The sequence below is a fragment of the Pempheris klunzingeri genome, chromosome 14, assembly GCF_042242105.1.
Source record: "Pempheris klunzingeri isolate RE-2024b chromosome 14, fPemKlu1.hap1, whole genome shotgun sequence".
NCBI lineage: Eukaryota > Metazoa > Chordata > Actinopteri > Acropomatiformes > Pempheridae > Pempheris > Pempheris klunzingeri.
In genome coordinates, this window is record NC_092025.1 from 13056077 (window position 1) to 13077831 (window position 21755).

At 41.5% G+C, this 21755-nt stretch overlaps 2 protein-coding genes across 2 annotated transcripts in view; both read left to right on the forward strand.

Annotated features, from left to right (window-relative positions):
• chordc1b (cysteine and histidine-rich domain (CHORD) containing 1b) overlaps positions 1–21755 on the forward strand; it is a 79432-nt gene that overhangs the window by 13951 nt on the left and 43726 nt on the right. The gene's annotated exons all lie outside the window — the stretch shown is intronic.
• On the forward strand, positions 1656–20540 carry grm5a (glutamate receptor, metabotropic 5a). Its single transcript, XM_070843078.1, has 17 exons — positions 1656–1883; positions 1972–2105; positions 3089–3350; positions 3553–3667; positions 6822–7071; positions 12035–12270; positions 12421–12542; positions 12630–12754; positions 12852–13020; positions 15326–15452; positions 16124–16241; positions 16528–16714; positions 17525–17683; positions 17774–17899; positions 18068–18250; positions 18397–18566; positions 19622–20540. The coding sequence occupies exons 1-17, from the start codon at positions 1656–1658 to the stop codon at positions 20538–20540; spliced, it is 3630 nt and encodes a 1209-aa protein (XP_070699179.1).

The following is a 21755-nucleotide window of genomic DNA, read 5'->3' on the forward strand; positions in this document are numbered from 1 at the left end:
TGGATGTCAAACTGATCTGATAGCTTAGATAAGTGAAAATGTGGGACTGGTCCGAGCTTCACCTGTTCACAGTTTACCTCTTTGTCAGATCACATCGGTGAACAAAAATGGGTCTGGGGCTGTCTGGAAAGAAGCACAATGAAGCGGGCGAGAAATACACTTTATATTTGAGACCTTTATTTAGCTTTGGGGTCACCCCGACCTACGGCAAGAAAGGGGGAAGAACAGCAGTGGAAGTGCATTTAAAGGGTCATTTCTCTTTTATGTCCCGCACACTATTATTTTCTATCCAGCTCAGAGGAACCCCAACCTTGTTTCTTTGAACACAGAGACCGCAGTGGCAAACTTAATGGAAAGACATGATGCATCAAGCTGACTAAAAATAAAGTTTTTAGAGATAGAAAAATCTTTTTTTTTTTTTTTTTTTTCAGATTTCAAACTGTGAATGGAGTCAAATTGACCTCAGCTGCATAACAAAGCAAACAAAAAAACATGGGACTGTAAGGTCACTGTGTTTATTAAAAACTGAACATTAAATGTCACTTTCCAATTAAATCACGAGTGGGATATAACAAGATATAACTTTCCAATGATATTCTTATTAATGAACAGTCCTGAACCGGTTACCTCACTGACACCAGGGTGAAAGAGACGAGGAATTAGGGCCAGCAGAGTGTTTAAGTGTTTAATTATCAATTGATTATCAGCCCACTCATAAACTATCCATAATAAACCCCACTGTTGGTGCTTTATCCATCATTCGTTAGTATCCCTTTGTATATTTATATATCTCCCCACTGCTGTCATGCGTTTTGTGTGGCTCGCCTCCCCGTAGCTCTCCACAGTTGTGCCAATGTAGTCACTGATGCGCCATGCCTTCCACTGTTATGGAGTAGGAGGAGGAGGAGGAGGAGGTGGTGGTGGTTGTGGTTGTGGTGAAGGATAAGGAGGGGTGGTGGTGGTGGAGGGGGGTTGAGCTCCGTGTGCGTCAGTAAGTCAAACATGTTCCAATAACGGGCTATATTATCTGCTGCTATTTGCAGTTTGCTGTAGCCAGGCGCCAGACCGAGCTCGAGCAGAAACCTGCAGCGCGTTTTCTTCCTGCTCCTCAGTGATGGGAACGGTCTCAGACGGAATGGCATCTGCGAGGCTGCTGGCAGAAAAGAGGTAGGCTGAAGTTATCTGCTAGTTTGCGGTGCGCGCGTTGGTGAATTTTATTCTGAAATACTGAGGAGATGACTGAGTTTTACTCGGGTTAATGATACTTCGTCGGGCCACCAGTCTGTGCCAGTTTTAGTTGCATGATGCGCCTCCAACATCAGTACAGCACCATGGACAGCAACATGATGTCATTTTTTTTTTTTTTTTTTTTTTGGGAGGGCAGTCAAGAAAGAGTTTAGATAAACTGTCATTTGTGAATAGATAGACAAACCTACTTTTCTTGTTTTCCACAGGATTCAAAATATTTTACTACCGTACTTGAAATAAATATGAAGACTTTGGCTTAGAGAGTCTAAGTGTATTATCTGTTAAACACGCTGAGGTCATTTACTTCCTATCCTTTTCTTCAGGAATCTAATCCTTTCCCCTGACACTACGAGCACCACGCCAAAGACAACTCATTCATTTGACCCTCAGCTCTAAGAGGACAGAGGATGGCCGGAGGTGTGAGGGGGAACACGGGGATGGGGGCTAGATTAGGGCTGTGTGTGAGGCTGTTGGCAGTGAGTGTGGTACTGGGGGCTGATTTGAACTGGCTGGGCCTGAAAGACCAGGTTGGGGTCAACGCCCAGAACAATGAGAGAAGGGTGTTGGCACATATTTCCGGTGACATCATCATAGGAGCTCTGTTCTCTGTCCACCACCAACCACCTGCAGACAAGGTACACGCTGTGTGTGTGTGTGTTTATGTGCTCATTTTCGCCATACGTGGTCAATGCTAGTAATCCAGTTGTGTTGCACTTTGCTCAGGTCCATGAGCGAAAGTGTGGTGCGGTGCGTGAGCAGTACGGGATCCAGAGAGTGGAGGCCATGATGCACACTCTGGATCGCATTAACGAGGACCCCACAATCCTTCCGAATATCACCCTGGGCTGCGAGATCAGGTCAGAAAGCACGCAGAAAACATCTCACGGTCTTCTTATATAGCAATGAATTAATAGTGGCCTTTACTGTTGGATTACAAGTGGACCATATGGTGACGCTGAAGAATTCTGACACAAAAGTACGGCTAGAAAGTAGAAAGACAACAGATTGCGTATAACACAGAATAACATGTGTAAGATAGCAGTCTTATTGAAGTTGTCCGGTTAAACAAACAAGTAGTACACTGGCAAGAAGTGTCCAATCATTCAGAGAGAGCAAATGCTTTTGCAAAGTAAAAATTTGACACAGCCGGATTTTTTAATCAAACAAAAATTAAGTAAGTAAAGTAAATTTGTCCTAAAGTTAATATTTCTTAGTTTGTGATTCCTGTCCAGTATTCTAGATGAACAAGGATTTGAACGTACTTCATTGCAAGTACTTTAAGGAGCAGGCACACGGGCCACAGCAACTGGACAATCTGACCTACCGATAAAAAGGTGGCTGGAGAAAATACCTTCAAAATCAAAGGACAAGCTCAGTTTTTTTCGAGTGGAAGCTACTAGAGCACTGAAAAAGTTAGTGACTGCAGTCATTCCTCCACTCACACCAAGTGTGTTGAAGTGATCCCTTCCAAGAGCCACTATGCTGTAAAAAGAAATTAGTGCAAAAATTATTCTAAAGTTCAGCTGGAGCTAATATGAGGCAGATTTTTCAAACATGCATGTGACCACCAGGGCGGAAAAGCAGAAAATGAGTACTAAAAAAGACTTCAGAGGATATGAGCTTGATTTCAGTAACTGAAATCTCATATTAGCCATGGCTCAATTTTAGATTGCTGAACTCTTTCTGCTCCAAAAATTGTGTTAGTCAAGTGTCTCCTTCAAAAACATGAGGTGCCGACTATGTACTCAAAAAGCGTCCAACTGGCTACTCCAAATAATCCCCCTCTTTTTCCCATCTTGCTTGCCTAAACAGCCATGTGAACTCAATCTTTCTATACCAGGGACTCGTGCTGGCACTCTGCGGTGGCGCTGGAACAGAGTATTGAGTTCATTCGCGACACACTGGTGTCCAATGAGGAGGAGGAGAGCCAGGGCAGGTGCATTGCAGAAGCAGGAAGCTTGCTGCTGCAGGGGAAGAAGCCAATTGTGGGTCTGATTGGACCGGGATCCAGCTCTGTGGCCATCCAGGTGCAAAATCTCCTCCAGCTCTTCAACATCCCCCAGATTGCTTACTCAGCCACTAGCATGGACCTCAGTGACAAGGTAACAATACAAATCAACATCTGAGAAGTCTTTAAACATTCTCACTGACTATAAGAACTACTGGTTTATAATTATGCAGCATGTGACTTCTTAGTTCTAAAACTCTGGAAGTCAGTGTGCAGCGAGTTTACATGGAATGGGTTTATAATAGGAGTTGTTATGGATCAAGTACGCTGACAAACGTGTCAATTTTGTTCAACAGAGTCTGTATAAATATTTCATGAGGGTGGTGCCATCAGATATGCAACAGGCCAGAGCCATGGTGGACATTGTCAAGAGATACAGCTGGAGCTACGTGTCTGCAATACACACAGAGGGTAAGAATTTGTGTGCGTTGGCGTTACTGCCTCGCATTTGTTGTTCTCATAACTTGTCATCCTGTCGTTCTCTCTCTCTTAGTTTTGAAATTGTTGTTGAATGCAATCGTGGAACGGCAAACTCTAAGTGTATAATATTCTCTTGTTTTTTTAACACAGAGTCAGGAATAGAGAAACACATATATCTGCATTACTGCGGGCACTGCCTGTCTCATTTCTTACTTTCATTTCTTTGTTTCAGTAGTTTTTGAGTTTTCCATCTGAGGCGACAGATGAGAGACATTATTCTTTTACTTACTGACATTCTGACCTGCCATCAACATTGAAAAAGCTCAGCCGAATCATGTACTATATATCATTTTGAGTGCAAATAGCCTCCTGCAGCAAGCGCACTGGAACCAAAATAAGCCTGTGTCTTCACACAGACACACACTCACACACAATGCAGTGCAAGTCACTCTCCTGTAAAACCTGATTTTAGTTATCACTACACAGTATATTTATGGCATGAACGTGAACTTTATATGAAATTAGCTCTGATTATACATTCTGTGTAATCCTGTTCATCACTGGCAAAGCCTCCTAAGGAACATCTGCTATGGGCTTTGAACTCTCTGGGTATCACGGCGCTCTGTCCACTGATTTCAGTAATGCTTTAGCCTCTGATCATGTTCTCTCATCAGTTACACATGATCAGGTTTGCATTTTATTTCTTTATTTTTAAGGTCTATCTGATTAAAGCTGGGGTGGACAGTTTATTTTTGGTGTCGTGCATGATAACCTTCCAGCATATTGTAATTCACGTTGTCTGAATGGAAACTAGACTTCTGGCTCTGTTTTCAGGCTTTAGGGAATCTAGCCCATGACAGGAGACTCTGGCCAATCGCAGGTCTTCTCAGAGAGAGAGTCTTCCTATTGGCTGTTTTATAAATAGAGATGTGAGTACACGTCCCAAGCCTGATTGAATGGCGGAATGTCCTGCAGAAAAAGGTGCTATTCCAGCATTGGTAACAACTATCCTGACCGCAAAGCAACCCAAACTAAGAAAGTTGGATCTGTCAAAATGATAGTATAAAGGGAGGCTGACAATAAATGCAATAAAACACGAATCAATATTGGTAAAGCATTTTGGAGATGGACAAAACTTTGCAAAGAAGATGCTAACTTCATGTAATATATAAATGTGTTACAGTGGTTTGTTAGGTTGTGTACATGGATTTGCAATGCAAGCAGGCAAGGAGTGGCTATGTTGAATTTAATTAATAATCCAGCCTTCTGGTAGCCATAGTCAAAGGCTGTAGTTTATGTAGCTGGCCAGCGTTAGAGCCACGAATCAAAGCAGGCCTATATCATCTCAAAGGGCTTTACAGGTCCACACGTTTGCAAAGGAAACAGGACAGTGAATGTCAAAGAATTGCCGCTATATCGTATAACAACAGTGGGATCACAAACACAGTCATTTGAAGCTACTAACTCAATTCTCCTGCATGTATGAAGCACGAGCAAATGCCCTTGCCACTGGCCCGTGCTCATCTGGTAGGACGGGCTTAGCACAGGCAAGGCAGAAAGAGAGCTGCATTTTTCAAATTCTGGCTTTGTTTTCACTTCTCCAGAGAACTGCCTCCCCCAGCTTCAGCAAATTTTCCCCACAAAAAAAACACTGTTATAAAGTTAGGCAGATAAAGTGGCATCTTTATTGTTGTGTTTTTTTGTGAACAGTCTAATGCATGGCTGCAATACAAAGGTACGCCATTTTCCTTTTTTTTGTGTCCTCATGTGAATCTATCATTATAGAGGCAGATCTCCAGCTCTTACCTCAAAGCTCACCCACCCCCTGCTGTGGACATCAAGGCAATATCAACACACAGTGTTCACAGTTTCAAAAGACCCGAATCACTAATCCTGCCTATTCAGACTCAAAATACATGGTATTGGCATCATTCTCAATATCAGCCTAAATATTCTATACTGTTCTATCCATTTACTGCTTCTTTTTTAACCTCTTAGTGGCTTGAGGCCGTGTGTTTATGAAATAAATCCCTCTTGGTGAGAATTAGTGCTAATTCCTGACTGAACAGTTCCAGTTTATTCCATAGAAATACCAAACTGTAATAGAGGAGGATTTAAAACAGGACTTTTGTATGCCAAATGTTCTTTTCCTGGATAAAACCTTGTGTCGTGGTTTGCTCCTGTTGTAACAGAATCCCTACATTTGAATATCTATGTTACAGAGTATCTTGCTGTTGCTTTTGATGCCCAGTAGGCAATGGGATGTTGCAAAAAGGACTGTAGATTTGTTATTCTGTATATGCAATTATAAACCAAAATACAACTATAATCACTATGAATAGTTGGAAATATATTGCACATTCTTGGTAACAATTATAGTACCCCGTCTGCCAAATGCAGATCAAATGACCAGTACTGACAGAACTGGTGTGGCTACACTGACTGGAGGACCCAAATGGAGATGCAAAGATTCCACATTGACTACAGCCCCAGAAATTATGGTTGTGCATGAAACACTGTAGTGTGCTCAGCCTGCTCCCTATTACATTTTGCCCATACCTTTGGGCCACAAACTCATTCTTAATTACAATGTTTGCCTCGTATAAGGTAAAATGCCTCTTGGAGAATTATAAAGTGAGAAAAGGAATATTAAAGAAGACAAATAATAATTATCATGCATACACAAATTGCAGCATCATTGAGGTGAAAATGCACTTTAAAAAAAAACGAAAGACTATCTTACCACTCAAGGAGGCATGCCACATATGGGAGCAAAACTCACACGTAGTAGTGAAAAGGATGCCTCAAACAGTGTTATGCCTAGAGTGAGAGTACGTTTGTCAAGCAGCAGAAAGTAGGTGACCTTATTTCCAGCAAAAACAGGGAAACGTAACCCCTGACAGTTCCCATAACCGGGACAAAAATGATCAGATTCTCAAGTGTAATGCTGGCATTACATCAGTGTGTTTGATTCTCCACACCCTGGCATTACATCAGTGTACTGGTGCTTTGCTGAATAATGTGGTGAGTTGAAGACTTAATCTTATCCGTTTGTTAGCTTTAATTAGGCAGCAAAGCTCCAGGTTTTTGTGTGCAGTATCGTGTGTGTATGTATACCATTCGGTTCATCTTTTCCCCTCTGCAGGTAATTATGGTGAGAGTGGTATGGAGGCATTCAAAGACATGGCAGCAAAGGAGGGGATCTGCATCGCCCACTCTGATAAGATATACAGTAACGCAGGGGAACAGGGCTTTGATAAACTGTTGCAGAAGCTACGAGGCCACCTGCCCAAGGCCAGGGTGGTGGCCTGCTTCTGTGAGGGCATGACGGTCCGAGGCATATTGATGGCCATGAGACGACAGCGCCTGGTGGGGGAGTTTCTGCTGGTCGGAAGGTGAGTGGTGGATCGTGGTGTGTAGAATTTATGACTGCATTTCCTACCCACGGGCTATTTGCTTTTATTAGAGGCAAAAAGAATTGAATGAAATATTTGTACCTCAGGTTTTACCGTGTTTTGCATTAATTTCCGATCCAGACTCTCTTCAGACGCCAAGAATCATCAGACAAGATGTGTTTGTTGTCATTTGGGCAATTTATGCCCTCATCCAATCATCTTCATCATCCATATACACATCTTCATCGCATCCATCAAGTTCATGGTCAAGTTAAGGTATTTTAATTAACTTTTTATATACAGTAACATTTACAATATGCAGATGTTTGCTTATATTCAAATTAGACGTTCTTGATACAATTTCTGCATTTCGTCTGCATTGGTGCACCTGTTGCTTTTATTGAGAGGAAATTATCCAGCCTGCTCTGTTTGTATTGGTTCATGCAGATGTTTTAATTGAGCAGCAGGACGTTTGTAAGATCATCCTTAAGCTAGAAAAACCAAGCGCTCAAATGGGGAAGCATATTCACTCTGCAAAAATGTCAATGAAGAAATACAGTAAATGAAGCAGAAATCAATACTAAATGATTATTGTTGTTATTGTCACTGTCACAACACAAAATGACAACTTAGGAAAAATAGATATAGCTGGTAGCCATATAAAGTATATCAGTGAATCTCTTCAAAGATACCATCTCAAAAGACAAAATAATAGATTAAGCAAAAGGTGGTTTTCCAATATGATTAAATGTGCAGCATCCTAATCCATCCTTATAAATATAACAATTACGGAAGACCAAAAATAAAAATAAAAAAAAACATTACATTTTCTATCAGGGAAATAAAAGGATACAGTGCAGTGGAAAAAGTATGCAATTAAACTAAAAAGTCAAATAAATAAATAAGTAGAAAAGAGGGGGTTGATTTAGCAGGAGGTTTCACTCTCTCTGAGATTAACATGTTTTATTTTAAGGTTTAGCTCTCTGGCTCGCTTTCGTCCCTGGTGTTCTATAAATGCCTCTCCTCATTAGGAGCCACATATGTAGGCTGTCGCTCATAACTGACAGCAGGAAACATAAAATAACCTTGAACTACATATTGCAAAATGCTATGCTCAATAATCCATATGACCACACAGAGCTTTCAGACAGTTGTGGCGTTGTTGTTTGCTAGTTACCAAAGAAAGACTTTGCTCAGATGTTTCTCGCAGATGTACTGTTAAGGTGGCAGATTCATGTCTCTTTTTATGGACATGCATTAATGCGATCATACGTGAGCATGCGCTATTATGTGTGTGCACCTACACCATGTGTTTATCATGGAAGATTTGTCACCAGGTTTGTGTTTGTGTAGAGTACATGCTTAGGTTCCATTTATAGAAAGAGATGTTTGTTTTTTTTCTCCTTTCCTTTTTTTTGGCACCATTGCTTAAGCCAATTTTGCCAAGCTTGTTTGCATAGAGGTGAAATGATAATTCCTATATGAATGCTTGAAGCCAACAATGCTATTTATTTATACCAAGGTGTAAATAGTATTGTTTCCTACTGACACCTGCAAATAGTATCAGGCAAAACAAATAGGTATCTTATCTTGTAAATAAATGACTGATGATCTCGTAATTACAAGAAAAAAACCATGATAATTAAAGAGAAGATGACATACTTATGAGATCAGGGTCCCGTCTTGCTTCGTTATCAATCGTCGTGAACTTAGGCTACAGGGTATGGCAGTGGCCAATGATGGCGCTATCACATTTCATCTGCTTTTATCTCAGTATGAGACACTGGGAAATATAAAGGTTACTTGATATGGATGACATTGATATTAGCATGTCAACGCTGTGCTGGCATATCATGTCGTTGTGATTGTTCAGGCGTAAAGCCCAGTCTGACCTCCCCTAGAGGTTGATCTCTTCCTGCTGGAGCAGTTAGACAAATAACGTTTGATGGATATAAATTAAGGTGTTTGAAATGCATCCCAGCTGGATTAGTGGTGTCACAAAGAACTGTCCAGTACCTGCTCAAAACCCTAGATCCTCAACAAATGCAGCTGAGGCTATAGAATCGTCCAACATATAGGTCTGCACAAACACCCAGGTCCCAATTATTGTGACATGTTGATTCATACAACAAACTAAAACCATATGGAATATGTATTAAAGGTGCTGTCATAAAAGTCCTGACTTTGTCATCAAAGTAAAAGTTCTCATAGTGCAGTAAAATGTTCCCCGTCACACGTTTTACTATTAGATATGATATCTTGGAATTAACATTTGTGCTGCATTCATGTATATGTTGGATTTTATACTGTAGATGTTTAAGGTTTATGCTAATTCTAACTACTTTATAGACTATTGGGTAGTTTAATCGGCAGCAATGCATCATATTCTATAAGATCACCATGTGTTTGTAGTATCACTAATTTGTTAAGTAGCTAAAACTGTCAGATGTACTCCACTTCATCTCAGAGGCAAAAGTGCAACGTTTCCCTCTGAGATGTAGTGGAGTGCAATATTCAAGTAAAGTACAAGTACCTCAAATTTGTACTTAAATGCAGCACTTAGTTAGAGTCCACCACTGGAAGAGTCCTTGCTGTTCTTAAGAGCTGCTAGTGCCAGTAAGGCAATCTTATCTGCCACTGGAGTTCCAGCCACAAAATACTGCAATTTAGACTCATTGGAGCACCCGACTAAGCCGGAAACACAGATACCGAGGTGGCTCAGGTCGTGGGAGAGGGTTTATCTTCTTTATCTTCTGGCAGCTGTCTCACTTCTTTTTTCCCTTTTCATGAGAAACAAACAATTTACCACGCTTAAGTTTGTACCTCCGCTGTCCACTCTGAAAACATAGGAAAGTTGACGAGTGCTGTGTTGTATGAAATAAGACCAGGACAAGTGTGTGTTTGTCTGTGTGTGTGTCTGTCCTCAGGCTTGTAGGAGGTGTAGCAACGTACAGCATATTGTCCTCCCAGGTCAATGTGTGGGTTTCAGAGCTCTCGTTCAAGAGTGATTCAAACTATCCAGAGTCAAAGCCCTCAATGTTTTTCATATCCATTCCTGTCTTTTTTATGCCAGAGTACAATTTCTGTGCTCGTTTCTCTGAGGATGTGTTATGAAATGATCTCCTACCTCACCCAGAGAAGCAAGCATCATAAAAAAAAACCCACCCACACTACTGTTGTGTAACTCCTAGCTTGGGTGGCGAAGTTTTCTTCTTTTGCTTTTTTTGTCAGTTAGAAAGAGTGGAGAGTATTCCTTTGTGGCAGTGAGGTGTGCCTGTTTACATGCATGCACATGTGTGGAGGTGTAATCACCCCTCTGTCTTTGTTGATTGTAGACAATTGTCCAGAGGGAGAGATAATAATAGATGGAGTAACAGCTCAAACAGCTCACTGATGAGGTAGCCTGTTGAGTCCAACCCTACAAGATTTCTGAATAAATAGCAGATGAGATGTGTCTGCAGACGCTGCAGGCTGGTGGTGTTTGTCTGGTGTTTCAAGTTTACTGAGCATCAGGTAGGTTTCTTTTTGTAACTATAGTTAGAAGGTGTACAAATCAATATATGCTCTGGCTTTGTCTGAGTTAATAATACATTAACAGATTGGTTCACAGCAACTGCATGTTTCTTCAATGCAGGGCTTGTATTGGCGCCGAGATATTTGCTTATTAAGTTCTTAAAGTCAAGTAAATCAACGTGCTCTTCATTGCAAGTGTGTCTCGCTTCACAGATAATGAGCCTGCAGAGATGTAATTATTCAGCAGCCAGACACAAACTTTGCAAACAAAGTTATGCGACCATGAATGCATCCAATACAAAACAGCATGTTGAAAAGACAGAAGAAGCCTCTCTATCCCAGTTAGCCAAGTCCTCCCAGTGACAAGTTATCTTTGCACATGAACATAATTAAAAAAAATTAACTTCACAATTCTTGGATATGTGAACAAATACTTTCTATTTTCATCACCCAGTGAGTCTTGCGCTGGTACATCTGAGTCATCATGATGATATTTTATTCTACTGTAACTCTCTGCAGAACAGTTGTTAGCTTCATTTTGTGAGGCACCACCTGTCTCCTCCAATCTCATAAGCACCAGCTACAGTTTTTTTTTTTTTTTTTTTACAGCAGGCCTCGTTAGATATTCACTGCAATCATGGACAGTGTTATTTTCCTTTATAAAACCATTTTGTGCCTCATAAAGTAATCCGTTCCCTATCCTGTCTTCAGTTAGTTTTGGTTTCTTTTCTTTAGATTATCTTTTAATGCGATAGCAGATAGCACAGCATAAGAGTGACAGAACATACGGGTGTGAGAGAGGGGGATGACATGCAACAAAGGGCCACCGGCCAAATTCAAACCCTGGCCACTGCAGTTTTTTTTTTTTTCATTTTTATTTGACTGCATGTAACAATTTGCCTCTTGTACTTCTGCGCTGGGCTATTTCAATATGTCAGCTACCTCGCAACCCTTCTGTTGGTGAAACCAGTTTCATTGAGTTGAGCTAATGTTAATTGTAGAACCACAGTGCATGTGTACAGTGTTGGTGCACTGGGTGGCAGCCATTCTTTGGTGTCAGCTTCATAATCCCAACAATGTTTCCACTCAACACCTCTGACATCCGTGCTGGATTCACCTGATTGTGTAAACAGCGAAAAAAATCTGCATATGTGTTACCAAGAATGCTGTTCTGTGTGAGAATTAGAAAGCTAATAGAAAACTGTGTGTACATTCACCAACTTTCAATTATCTGCATGTGCCTGTACATATCTCAGTGCTGATTTAATCAATAGCTTTAGAGAAGATAAGAAGGTCTATATACCAACAAACGAGAAAAAAAAGAATGAAATAACAAAGAAAAAAACATGTCAAAGATAAAGCCTTATTGGGACCAATCCTTATTCTAACTAACAACATGCCGTACCTTTGTCTGTCTCTCCCTTTCTGCCGTCCCTTTCTTTCTGTCCAGTGATGGCTGGGCAGACAGATATGATGTGACAGATGGCTACCAGAGGGAGGCAGCTGGTGGAATCACCATAAAGCTGAAGTCGGCATATGTGACCTGGTTCGACGATTATTACCTGAATCTGAAACCTGATTCTAACCTGAGGAACCCCTGGTTCCCCGAGTTCTGGCAGCATCGCTTCCAGTGCAGGTTAAGGGGGCATCCGCAGGAGAACAGCATGTACAACCACACCTGCACCTGTTAGTGCAACACATGGATCATGTTCCACACAACTCCTTACACTCTTTTCACTGGTCATCTAGTTTGTATTCACGTCCTGGAATTGCCACCATCAGTTTAGATTACAGTGACTGGGTTTCTCCTCATGAGTGGGTTTCCTATCTCCACAGGGAGAGAGTCTCTGCGTCATCAGTATGCCCAAGACACCAAGATGGGTTTTGTCATAAATGCCATCTATTCCATGGCTTACGGCCTACACACCATGCAGCAAGCTCTGTGTCCAGGATATAAGGTACAACAATCAATAGCATGCACATTTTTATATGCTTACACTTTGATATGACAGTATTGACAGTGTTTGTCCCTCCTCTGGTGCCAGGGTCTGTGTGAGGCCATGCGACCAATTGATGGCCGCAAGCTGCTGGATTTCCTGATGAAAACAAACTTTACTGGTGTATCTGGGGAGACCATCCACTTTGACCAGAATGGAGACTCACCTGGAAGGTAAAGCATTAGGGTGGGGAAGGATGAAAGGAAGGAGGGAAAAGATGAAGCAGATAGCGATGTCAAATATTTGCGCATACTGTTTTGCGTTTGTCAGGTATGAAATCATGAACTTCAAGCTTATAGGCGAGAATGAATACGCTTACATCCATGTGGGAAGCTGGGATCAGGGTGGCCTGAAGATGAACGATGAGGAAATCTGGAGTAACAACAGTGAAATCATCCAGTCGGTCTGTTCTGAGCCCTGCCAGAAGGCACAGATCAAGGTACACGCCACTCCAACATACAAAATTTTATGTAGTTGAGATAATGTGATTTAAAATCAACGTGGAAAGTGGAATTTCCAAAAATATTTTTATTCAAGTAACAATTGTGTGATAACTGTACTTATATCAACCTCTTCAGGCTATAAATGATTTAAATTCAGTTTGCTAATATTGGCAGCTATTTATGTTAAGATGATCAGCAACCAAAAGACATCTAACAGTAATTAATGCAAAGGTTAGAAGGGCTGAAATTATGAATATTCCATAGCAGTTTATCCCAGCTCCTCGTCTGCGTTAGGGTTTTCAATCAGAGAGACAGACACAAAAGCAGAGGTTCTGATCCAAGTGACGCTTTAACGAGCTTTTCCTTAAAATATATATGTTATTTTTTAAAATGTTCTCTATATGACAACAACTAACTAAGCAACGGCATCCTGAGCTCACTCACTCTTTGTGTGTTGTAATCTGACTCTCTAATGGCAATGGCCCCTTTCCTACTTCCTCCTCCTTACTTCCAGGTCCTTTCTTCGGTCACACCCGTCTCCAAACTTCGTCGTAATCTCGGCTACGCACCTGTAAAGTTTCGTAACCGCGTTTTGGATGGTTGCGATGCTATATTGTGTTAACAAAATCTGTCCACAGACAGACATATAAAAACCTGGAGAAAGTACTCAAAACGGCTTCTGTGGTACTTCCTGCTACAACGGGTGTCTCCAGGACCGCATTTTGCCATGATGACACACACAATACCAGCTATGCTGTTGCAGCTGGTAACAATTGGGAGTCAGTACAATGGGCAAGAAAATTGGCAGTCCTGAGTGGAACTGCATAAGCAGTGGTAAAGGACCCCAGTCCTTGCTGAGTGATTTTCCTTCATTACCTTGATAATACAGTCACATTGTAGGAATTCAATTCACTATGTTGCAAATTACCCTATAAGAAAGTCTACTCTACTAAAAGTAGTTAAAGAAATAGGGAATAAAGATGCAATGTCCTAGCAGCTTCCACTGGCCAGCCTAATGTTACTTGACTGGTATGGGAGTGGAGCATCGATCCAGGCTATGAAGGACGTGTGAAGCAGCGACCAGATGTGACCCAATGTGGTCTGACTTTAAATAACGGTACCGTTTTCTTCTCGAGCTACAAATGGCCCTGTAAGAAAATGAAACTATGTTAAATAAAGGCCAAAGAAGTGCATTGTCCGGTGAGCTCTCATTGATTTGTCTGACTATTATAAAGGCTATGCCAGATATAATATTCATCCAATTACAGTGTGCGTTGTCTAATTAAACTACCATAGGCCCATGTTGTAGCACAAAATGTGGTGTTTAACTTCAGCATAATTTGATAGTGAGAGTAGAATAGTGTCACACTACAACTGTAACATTGTATTACTAATTACAATATGATCTTGTTAAATGGTGTCTAATAGTTTAATAGGATTCCAATTACAGTATAATCGTGTATAATGTGTTTAAGTGTAGCATATTTTTGGTTTATTACACCATTATGTGCAGTTTTTTTCTACAGCATAGTTTACGTGTATGGTGTCTAATTGCTTTACTGTCTCATGAAGAAAACCTATTATTTCTATTTTCTGTCTAATTTGACACAAAGTGCCGCTTGTTATATCTTATCAGTGTACCTTAAAATGAGGTGTGACCAAAAACTCATGCAATAAGTGCCATAAGTTTGCTAAAATCAGTCCAGTCAGACCCTCGCATACCCCACCAGGGACCCAGCAAAGCTCTTTGTTCAGGCTTTAATCATGTCCCATCTGGGCTTCTGTAGCTCCCTGCTGCATGGACAACTCTGTAGTCTGCCTCCTCTTTATCATCCCAAAAATCTCAAACGTGACACCCTTCCTACACACTCAACACTCAGTCCCTGTAATCTGGCAGCTTGTGGGCGACATAAAAACTGCAGTCTCGTGCATAAGGTTTTGATGCCACGTTTCTAGCCGTGGCTCTCTGTGACTTGTGCTGACCTCGACGACAGATAGAAAGTATACCCTATGTCTTATCATATTTCCCACAAAAAATGCCTCACTCATTCTCTCACATTTACTGTTTCTTTTTCTTTTTTTAAATGATGACGCTCAAATATATTCTATACATCTCTCTTTTTCTCTTCTTTTGATCCCCTGACAATCGAATCCTCATTTCCCTGCCCCTGCAGTGCAGTCAGAGTGTAAGATTAGCTACAGAAAAGCGCCAGTGGAGCTTTGAGACCTTTTCGCCCTTTGATACGTGTGTGTGTGCGTGCATGTGTGTGTGTGTGTGTGTGTGTGTGTGTGTGTCTCTAGGTGATCCGTAAAGGAGAGGTTAGCTGCTGTTGGACTTGCACTCCCTGCAAGGAGAATGAGTTTGTGTCTGATGAGTACACTTGTCGAGCCTGTGTCCTTGGCTCCTGGCCCACAGATGACCTCACTGGTAAACACGCTTTGTTTATGTGTTTGTTACTTACAAATACAAGATTTCCAGACAGACCAGACGAGCCTTGAATCTGGGTCAAACACTCACGGTGCTCCCAAAATCCCCTTACATCGTATGTGCCACACACACACCAAAAACTGGCAAACAGTCTGAACTAAGACACACACTCACTACTGTACACACACCAAGAGACGTGAGATCCTTGCCAGAATAAAGGATTTGGCTAAAGCTAGACTTCTTAACTCCAAAGCCGGTAAAAACTGTTTCAAATCCCTTTTGTGCCCTTTTGTAAACCTTTATCGTCTCCCACAATATTTATATTCCTCTGCATCCTCCATAAGAGAACGTGAGTTTTTAATCCTCATCACTCAGTTCTATCTCTCTGATCCCTTTAATGTTTCTCAACATATTTGCCATATTTCTCGTGACTTCACTGTATCACAGACTGAAGATTTTTCACACAACAACTAAATATGTTGCCGTTCACAGTAAATAGTGCCGTAGGTGTGAATTTCTTGTCATGCGCCCACATCAAGCTATGATGCTGTTACATGCAAACACATGAATATGCATCCTTTCACTATCACTCTTGCTGATTAATCCAACGTTTTCTTGAGCTTTAACGTGACTTGTTGTCTCACTCCTCACGATCTCCCTGTATCCCTCAGGTTGTGAGCCAATCCCAGTGCAGTATGTGCGTTGGAGGGATCCAGAGCCCATTGCTGCAGTGGTCTTCGCCTGTCTGGGCCTCATGGCTACACTTTTCGTTACTGCTGTGTTTATCAAGTATTTCAAGCCTATTACTTTTCTAGTCCTGTACATATACAATCAAAACTGGCTAAATTTTGTTAATACAGCCATAGCATACACCAACAAAATAATGGGTGAGCTTTACCCTGTACCCATGGGTAGAAAACCACCCAAGATGTTCACTTTTTCAAACCATATTGTAGTTATGGTAAATCGTTAACTCACCCAGTTTGGGTTGGTTTTAATACAGTGATCAATATGCCAAAATCAGTTATTGTTCTCATACATTTGTGATTCTAGATATAATTTGATCCTTCTGTAGATTTTGGGACACTCCTGTGGTCAAGTCATCAAGCCGTGAGCTCTGCTACATCATCCTGGCTGGAATATGTCTGGGCTACCTGTGCACCTTCAGCCTTATTGCCAAGCCCCATATAATCTACTGCTACCTCCAGCGACTGGGAATCGGCCTGTCCCCTGCCATGAGCTACTCCGCTCTGGTCACTAAGGTACTTTCTCTTCTGGTTTCTCACCAGGAGGTAGATGAATAAATACACACAGTTCAAGTAGTATATGGTAGTGTCATTTTTCACTTCCTGTGAAAGTTGATGAGGTAAATTATACCTCATAAATCATTATATATGTAACGATTTCATGCTAAAAGTCATCTTTACATGCTCCTATTAAATGTTTGATTAGAGGATGCTGAGTGTAGCTGTTACAGATTACTCACTTCTTTCAACACACACACTTACAGAGTAGGAGGAGGACGAAAAGGGGGAACAAACAGTATGCAGTGCACTGTAAATTGGAGTCTTTGGCAGACGAGAGAGTTGTCAATGATGCTGTAAACTGACAAACAGACATTGCTGCTGTTAATACTATTCAGTCTGGACATGTTGCTTTTAAGACTAAATTACTTATGACAGCTTTTTTGCAGTGCAGTATCATCTCTGAGTTCTGGATGATTCACTCAGGACTTTATTTCACTGTATCTGTCTCATTTTGCCTTTGTACAACCACATTTGATCAGACAACTTGTCTGTACTATCACAGTCCAATGCTTTTGAGGTTTTTAGCATAAATAGAAGTGCATTTTAAGGATAAGGGCAGGAGAAAAGGAGCTACCTCCAGAGATTGGATGACGGCCAATTTTAAGGGAGGTATGGTAGAAGTTGAAGATTTGTGTGTGGGCTGAGGTTGATGTTTAAGATCTGGGAACTGAAAAAGGGATTATTGTTATGAATCAGTGCGAGCGGTATTATCTGCAGTCGATGTAAGTGAAGCCTGCATAACCGTATGATCTATTTATGATCCAGACCAACCGTATAGCAAGGATTCTGGCAGGCAGCAAGAAGAAGATCTGCACCAAGAAACCACGCTTTATGTCCGCCTGCGCACAATTGGTCATCGCCTTCCTACTCATACTGCTGCAGCTGGGGATTATTGTGGCACTTCTTATCATAGAGCCACCACAGGTATGTGTGTGTGTTTTACAATGTGGAGGATGTTCATTTACATTTATTTATACAACTCGACTGACCTCTGCCTTTCTCTCCTCTCTTTAGGTGATCTATGACTACCCCAGTATCCGTGAGGTACACTTAATCTGCAATCTGACCACTCTGGGGGTGGTAGCGCCTCTGGGCTACAATGGCTTGCTTATCCTCAGCTGCACCTTCTACGCCTTCAAGGTACTTCAGCATAACATAATAAGAAGTCAATAATACAGAGGCCTGCATTGCACTGATGTATTTTTCTTTGCAGTATCTTTGCAGATATGTTTTTTTTTCTCTTATAGCCTGTCCTTTCATTTCAACTTACACTGTTTTAAAAATTACATTCCTCCTTTTCTCCCACAGACTCGTAATGTTCCAGCTAACTTTAATGAGGCCAAGTATATTGCCTTTACCATGTACACCACCTGCATCATCTGGCTGGCCTTTGTTCCCATATACTTTGGCTCCAACTACAAGATCATTACCATGTGCTTCAGTGTCAGCCTCAGTGCCACAGTGGCTCTATGCTGCATGTTTGTCCCAAAGGTAAGAAATGAAAAGACGTATTCTCACACAAATGAAGCTAAAATGAAAAAGTCACACAGTTCTAACCATTTTCTATCTTCTTTTTTGTATCATTTTTGTGTCCCTTCATCTTTATGCTAATAGTTAATGTTCATTTTCTTGGTCAGGTGTACATCATGCTCGCCAAGCCGGAGAAAAATGTCCGGAGTGCTTTCACAACATCCACAGTGGTGCGCATGCATGTAGGTGATGCCAAGAAAGCTACTAAAACAGGCAAATCCTCCAGCAGCATGGCCAACTTGTTCAGACGACGCGGCTCTGCACAGGATAACATCAGGTATACGGGGAACTAAGTGGGCATTAAGCTGTGAACAAATTAACGCCTCCGCAACTGAAGCACCTGTGCCCAGTTGCATAAAGCTTCATAATGTCCCTGGCATTTAGAATAAGGGAAAGTACTTAAGATGTTATACTGTCAGTTTCTTTTTGCCTTGATAACTATATAAAAATGTGTCAGAAGAGAATTTTGAGACAGTTAAATCCTATGAAGACATTATCTTATTAATTTTCACCACATGCACTCCTTCAATTATATTTCCTTTCAGCATAATTATGTCATCAAATAACTATTCGGCCTCCTTTTTGCCTGATCAGATGGATAATCACACTTTGCAAATACCACCACAACTATGGTTTGCATTGCAATCACTCAGCATCTTAGGTTAGGTAAGGATTTCATTAGTAATGCTCTTGGGTACTAAAGGATAAAGTCCAGCAAGAATGGGCTAAGAGGGGGAGGCTGTGGGCATGTAGGAACATAGCAGTCATTTCAGTCTAACTGCAGAGGCATTAGCTGCTTGGTTTATTATAAGGCAATCTAGACTATTCTCACATAGCGCTCCCTCAGTTCTATCTGTCTGGGATTCCATGTAAAGAGTTGACAAATCTACTGAGATGTTTCCAAAAACACAACTATCTATGTTTCTTCTTAAACTGTCTCTGGTAAATCAGAGCTGAATCCACCACAGCAGGCTGAATATGCCAAGAAAAACTGCTCCCTGAGCTGAGAAAAGGCTACTTCATTTGGGTTAAGTATTCCCAGAGGAGACCCACAGCCTTTAAGGATTTCTCTTTCTAGGGAAGGTAGGAGAAAATGGAGGGAGATGTAAAATTACACAGAAGGAAAAAGAACGGGGGATGGTAGAAATACTGACGAGAAGAAGTAGAACATGGATCTTGGAGTAGATTGGGAGGTTGTTCTCTTAATAATATCCTGTATGATGGCAATACCCAGTATGTTTTTAAAAGATATGCAACTCTGCACAGTGTTACACAGTGAATCTGTGGTGTGTACGTAACTGTATGTCTCTCTGTATTTCATATGTTTTGCAGTTCCAATGGGAAATCGGTGACATGGGCGCAGAATGAGCGAAGCTACAGACCAAACCTATGGAAGAGGATGTCATTCCACGTCAAGAAAAAGGAAGCAGTCGAGGTGAACCAGACAGCCATCATCAAGCCCTTCTCTAAAGGAGGAGATGCACCTGGGGATAATGGTGTCAAAGAGCAGTACGAAGAGCCACAGCTGTCTCAGCCCTTCAGCTGCTCACCCTCTCAGTCACCTCTGCCCACCATCAGCCAGCACACAGCCAAGGCAAGAGTTTTCCAGGGAGGAGAGGATGGAGAGGAGGCACAAGCTTTACCCACCTACGTACCTGAGCACGCTGCTGGGGTCAGAAGAAGAGGTGGGGACAACGGTCAGGGTGTTGGCGTGGTGGATGATGGTGACATTAGCGTCATAGGTGTGGGTGACATCGGCATAGGGATGATTGGCGGCCAACCTCAGGGCACCACCATCATGGACCAAATCAGCTGCGTGGTTAACCGTTTCACTGCCAACATCAGTGAGCTGAATACCATGATGCTCCCGGGGGGAGTCACCGTCAGCCCCACCCCCACCGCTGCCCTGCCTGCAGCCACAGAAGCCGCCCCCAGCTCATCTCAGTACCTCACATCCAGGGGCAGACAGGGCCCCACCACTGTCACCACATACGCTGAGGTCGCAGCCGTCTCCAATTTCTGCGAGAATCGACCGGCAGGTAAGATCTATGAGCACCTGGCCGGGACTTGCGTGAGTGGCAGGCGAGCCAAGGATATGGAGGAGCTGGTGGCTCTGACTCCTCCCTCCCCGTTTAGAGACTCATCACTGAGCTCCGAAGGCAGCTCACCGCCATCGCTGTCCCCGGCCTCTGAGGCTGAATATGACCAGCTGCTGCTGAAACACTACAGCCAGAGCTCCTCCTCTCTCTAATCCTGCTCTCTCTGCACCTTTTTTCACCTTATTAATCCTCTACTTGGAGTATTTTAACCTCCAAAAGACAACACTTCTGACTGACTAAACTCTTGGATGCCTTTCTACATGTGGATATTCTGAATGTTTAAGCAGTTTTTGAAATATAATCTAATTTTCACATTGGATTGAAAGCACCAACACGTTCCTCCATTGAAAGGACTTTAAGAAAAATACCAGTGGCAAGACTGCAAACACTAAATGCTGAAATTAAGCTGAGCAATGTTCATGCTTCATCTTTTGTCTACAAGTGAGTTAAAAACTCAAACCGAAACACACATATGGGCATTTTACAAATGACACACGTACTGACACAGGTTTTCTAACTCAGTTTTAAACTTTTCAAATTCCAAAGAAATACTGATAAGCTTAGAAAACAACTGTAAAGTCACAGCTTACATTTTTATTTCATTGTAAAATGGTTAGCAATCATAAATGGGGGAAATTTACCAAATATTTATGTTCAGTGTAACTTTGGATTACGCCAAAAATACATACACTGAACATTGAATCTGAAACTGCCATTTGGATTTTTAAGATAAGTTATTAGAACACTAAACAGAGCTGTATTTCAGTTTTTTGTGTTTTTTTTTATTATCATTTTGCAGAATCCTCTTATTATGAACAAAGGCAGTATCATTTGTTTTTATTGCTTGTATTATTGCTGTCTGTACATGTGATGTTCTTCTTACTGGCAAATTGCCCTAATCTTTAATATTTTGAGACCCAGGAGGATGCAGATTGTATTAACACGAAGGCATATTTGCAGAAGAAAATAGCTCAAATAACTTTCCCTGAAATCAAAAAGGATAAACATGACACATTTTTTTCTGCCATCTAATTTGCTGTCAATCCTGGAAGACATAACTGAACGTTTTGTATCCTTCTCTTCTCTTGGAAAGGAAACGTTTACTGATGCAACATCATCAAGTGTCTAACCCACAAAGAGCTTAAGGACAACTTGGATGTCTCCTTTAATTCCTCTCTCAAGATGTGACTTAGTTGAATGTACACTAAGTTTTCATTTCAAGTGGACCAAAATGATCGTCCACCTCAGGATGTGTCCGAACCAAAATACTTTCTGACTTCTAACTCCTACCTGCTGAATAAGCGCCGTCATCTGTTGGCTCAAAAATGTTTCCACTTTGCATGATGTCAAGATTTGTTTGCACTCTC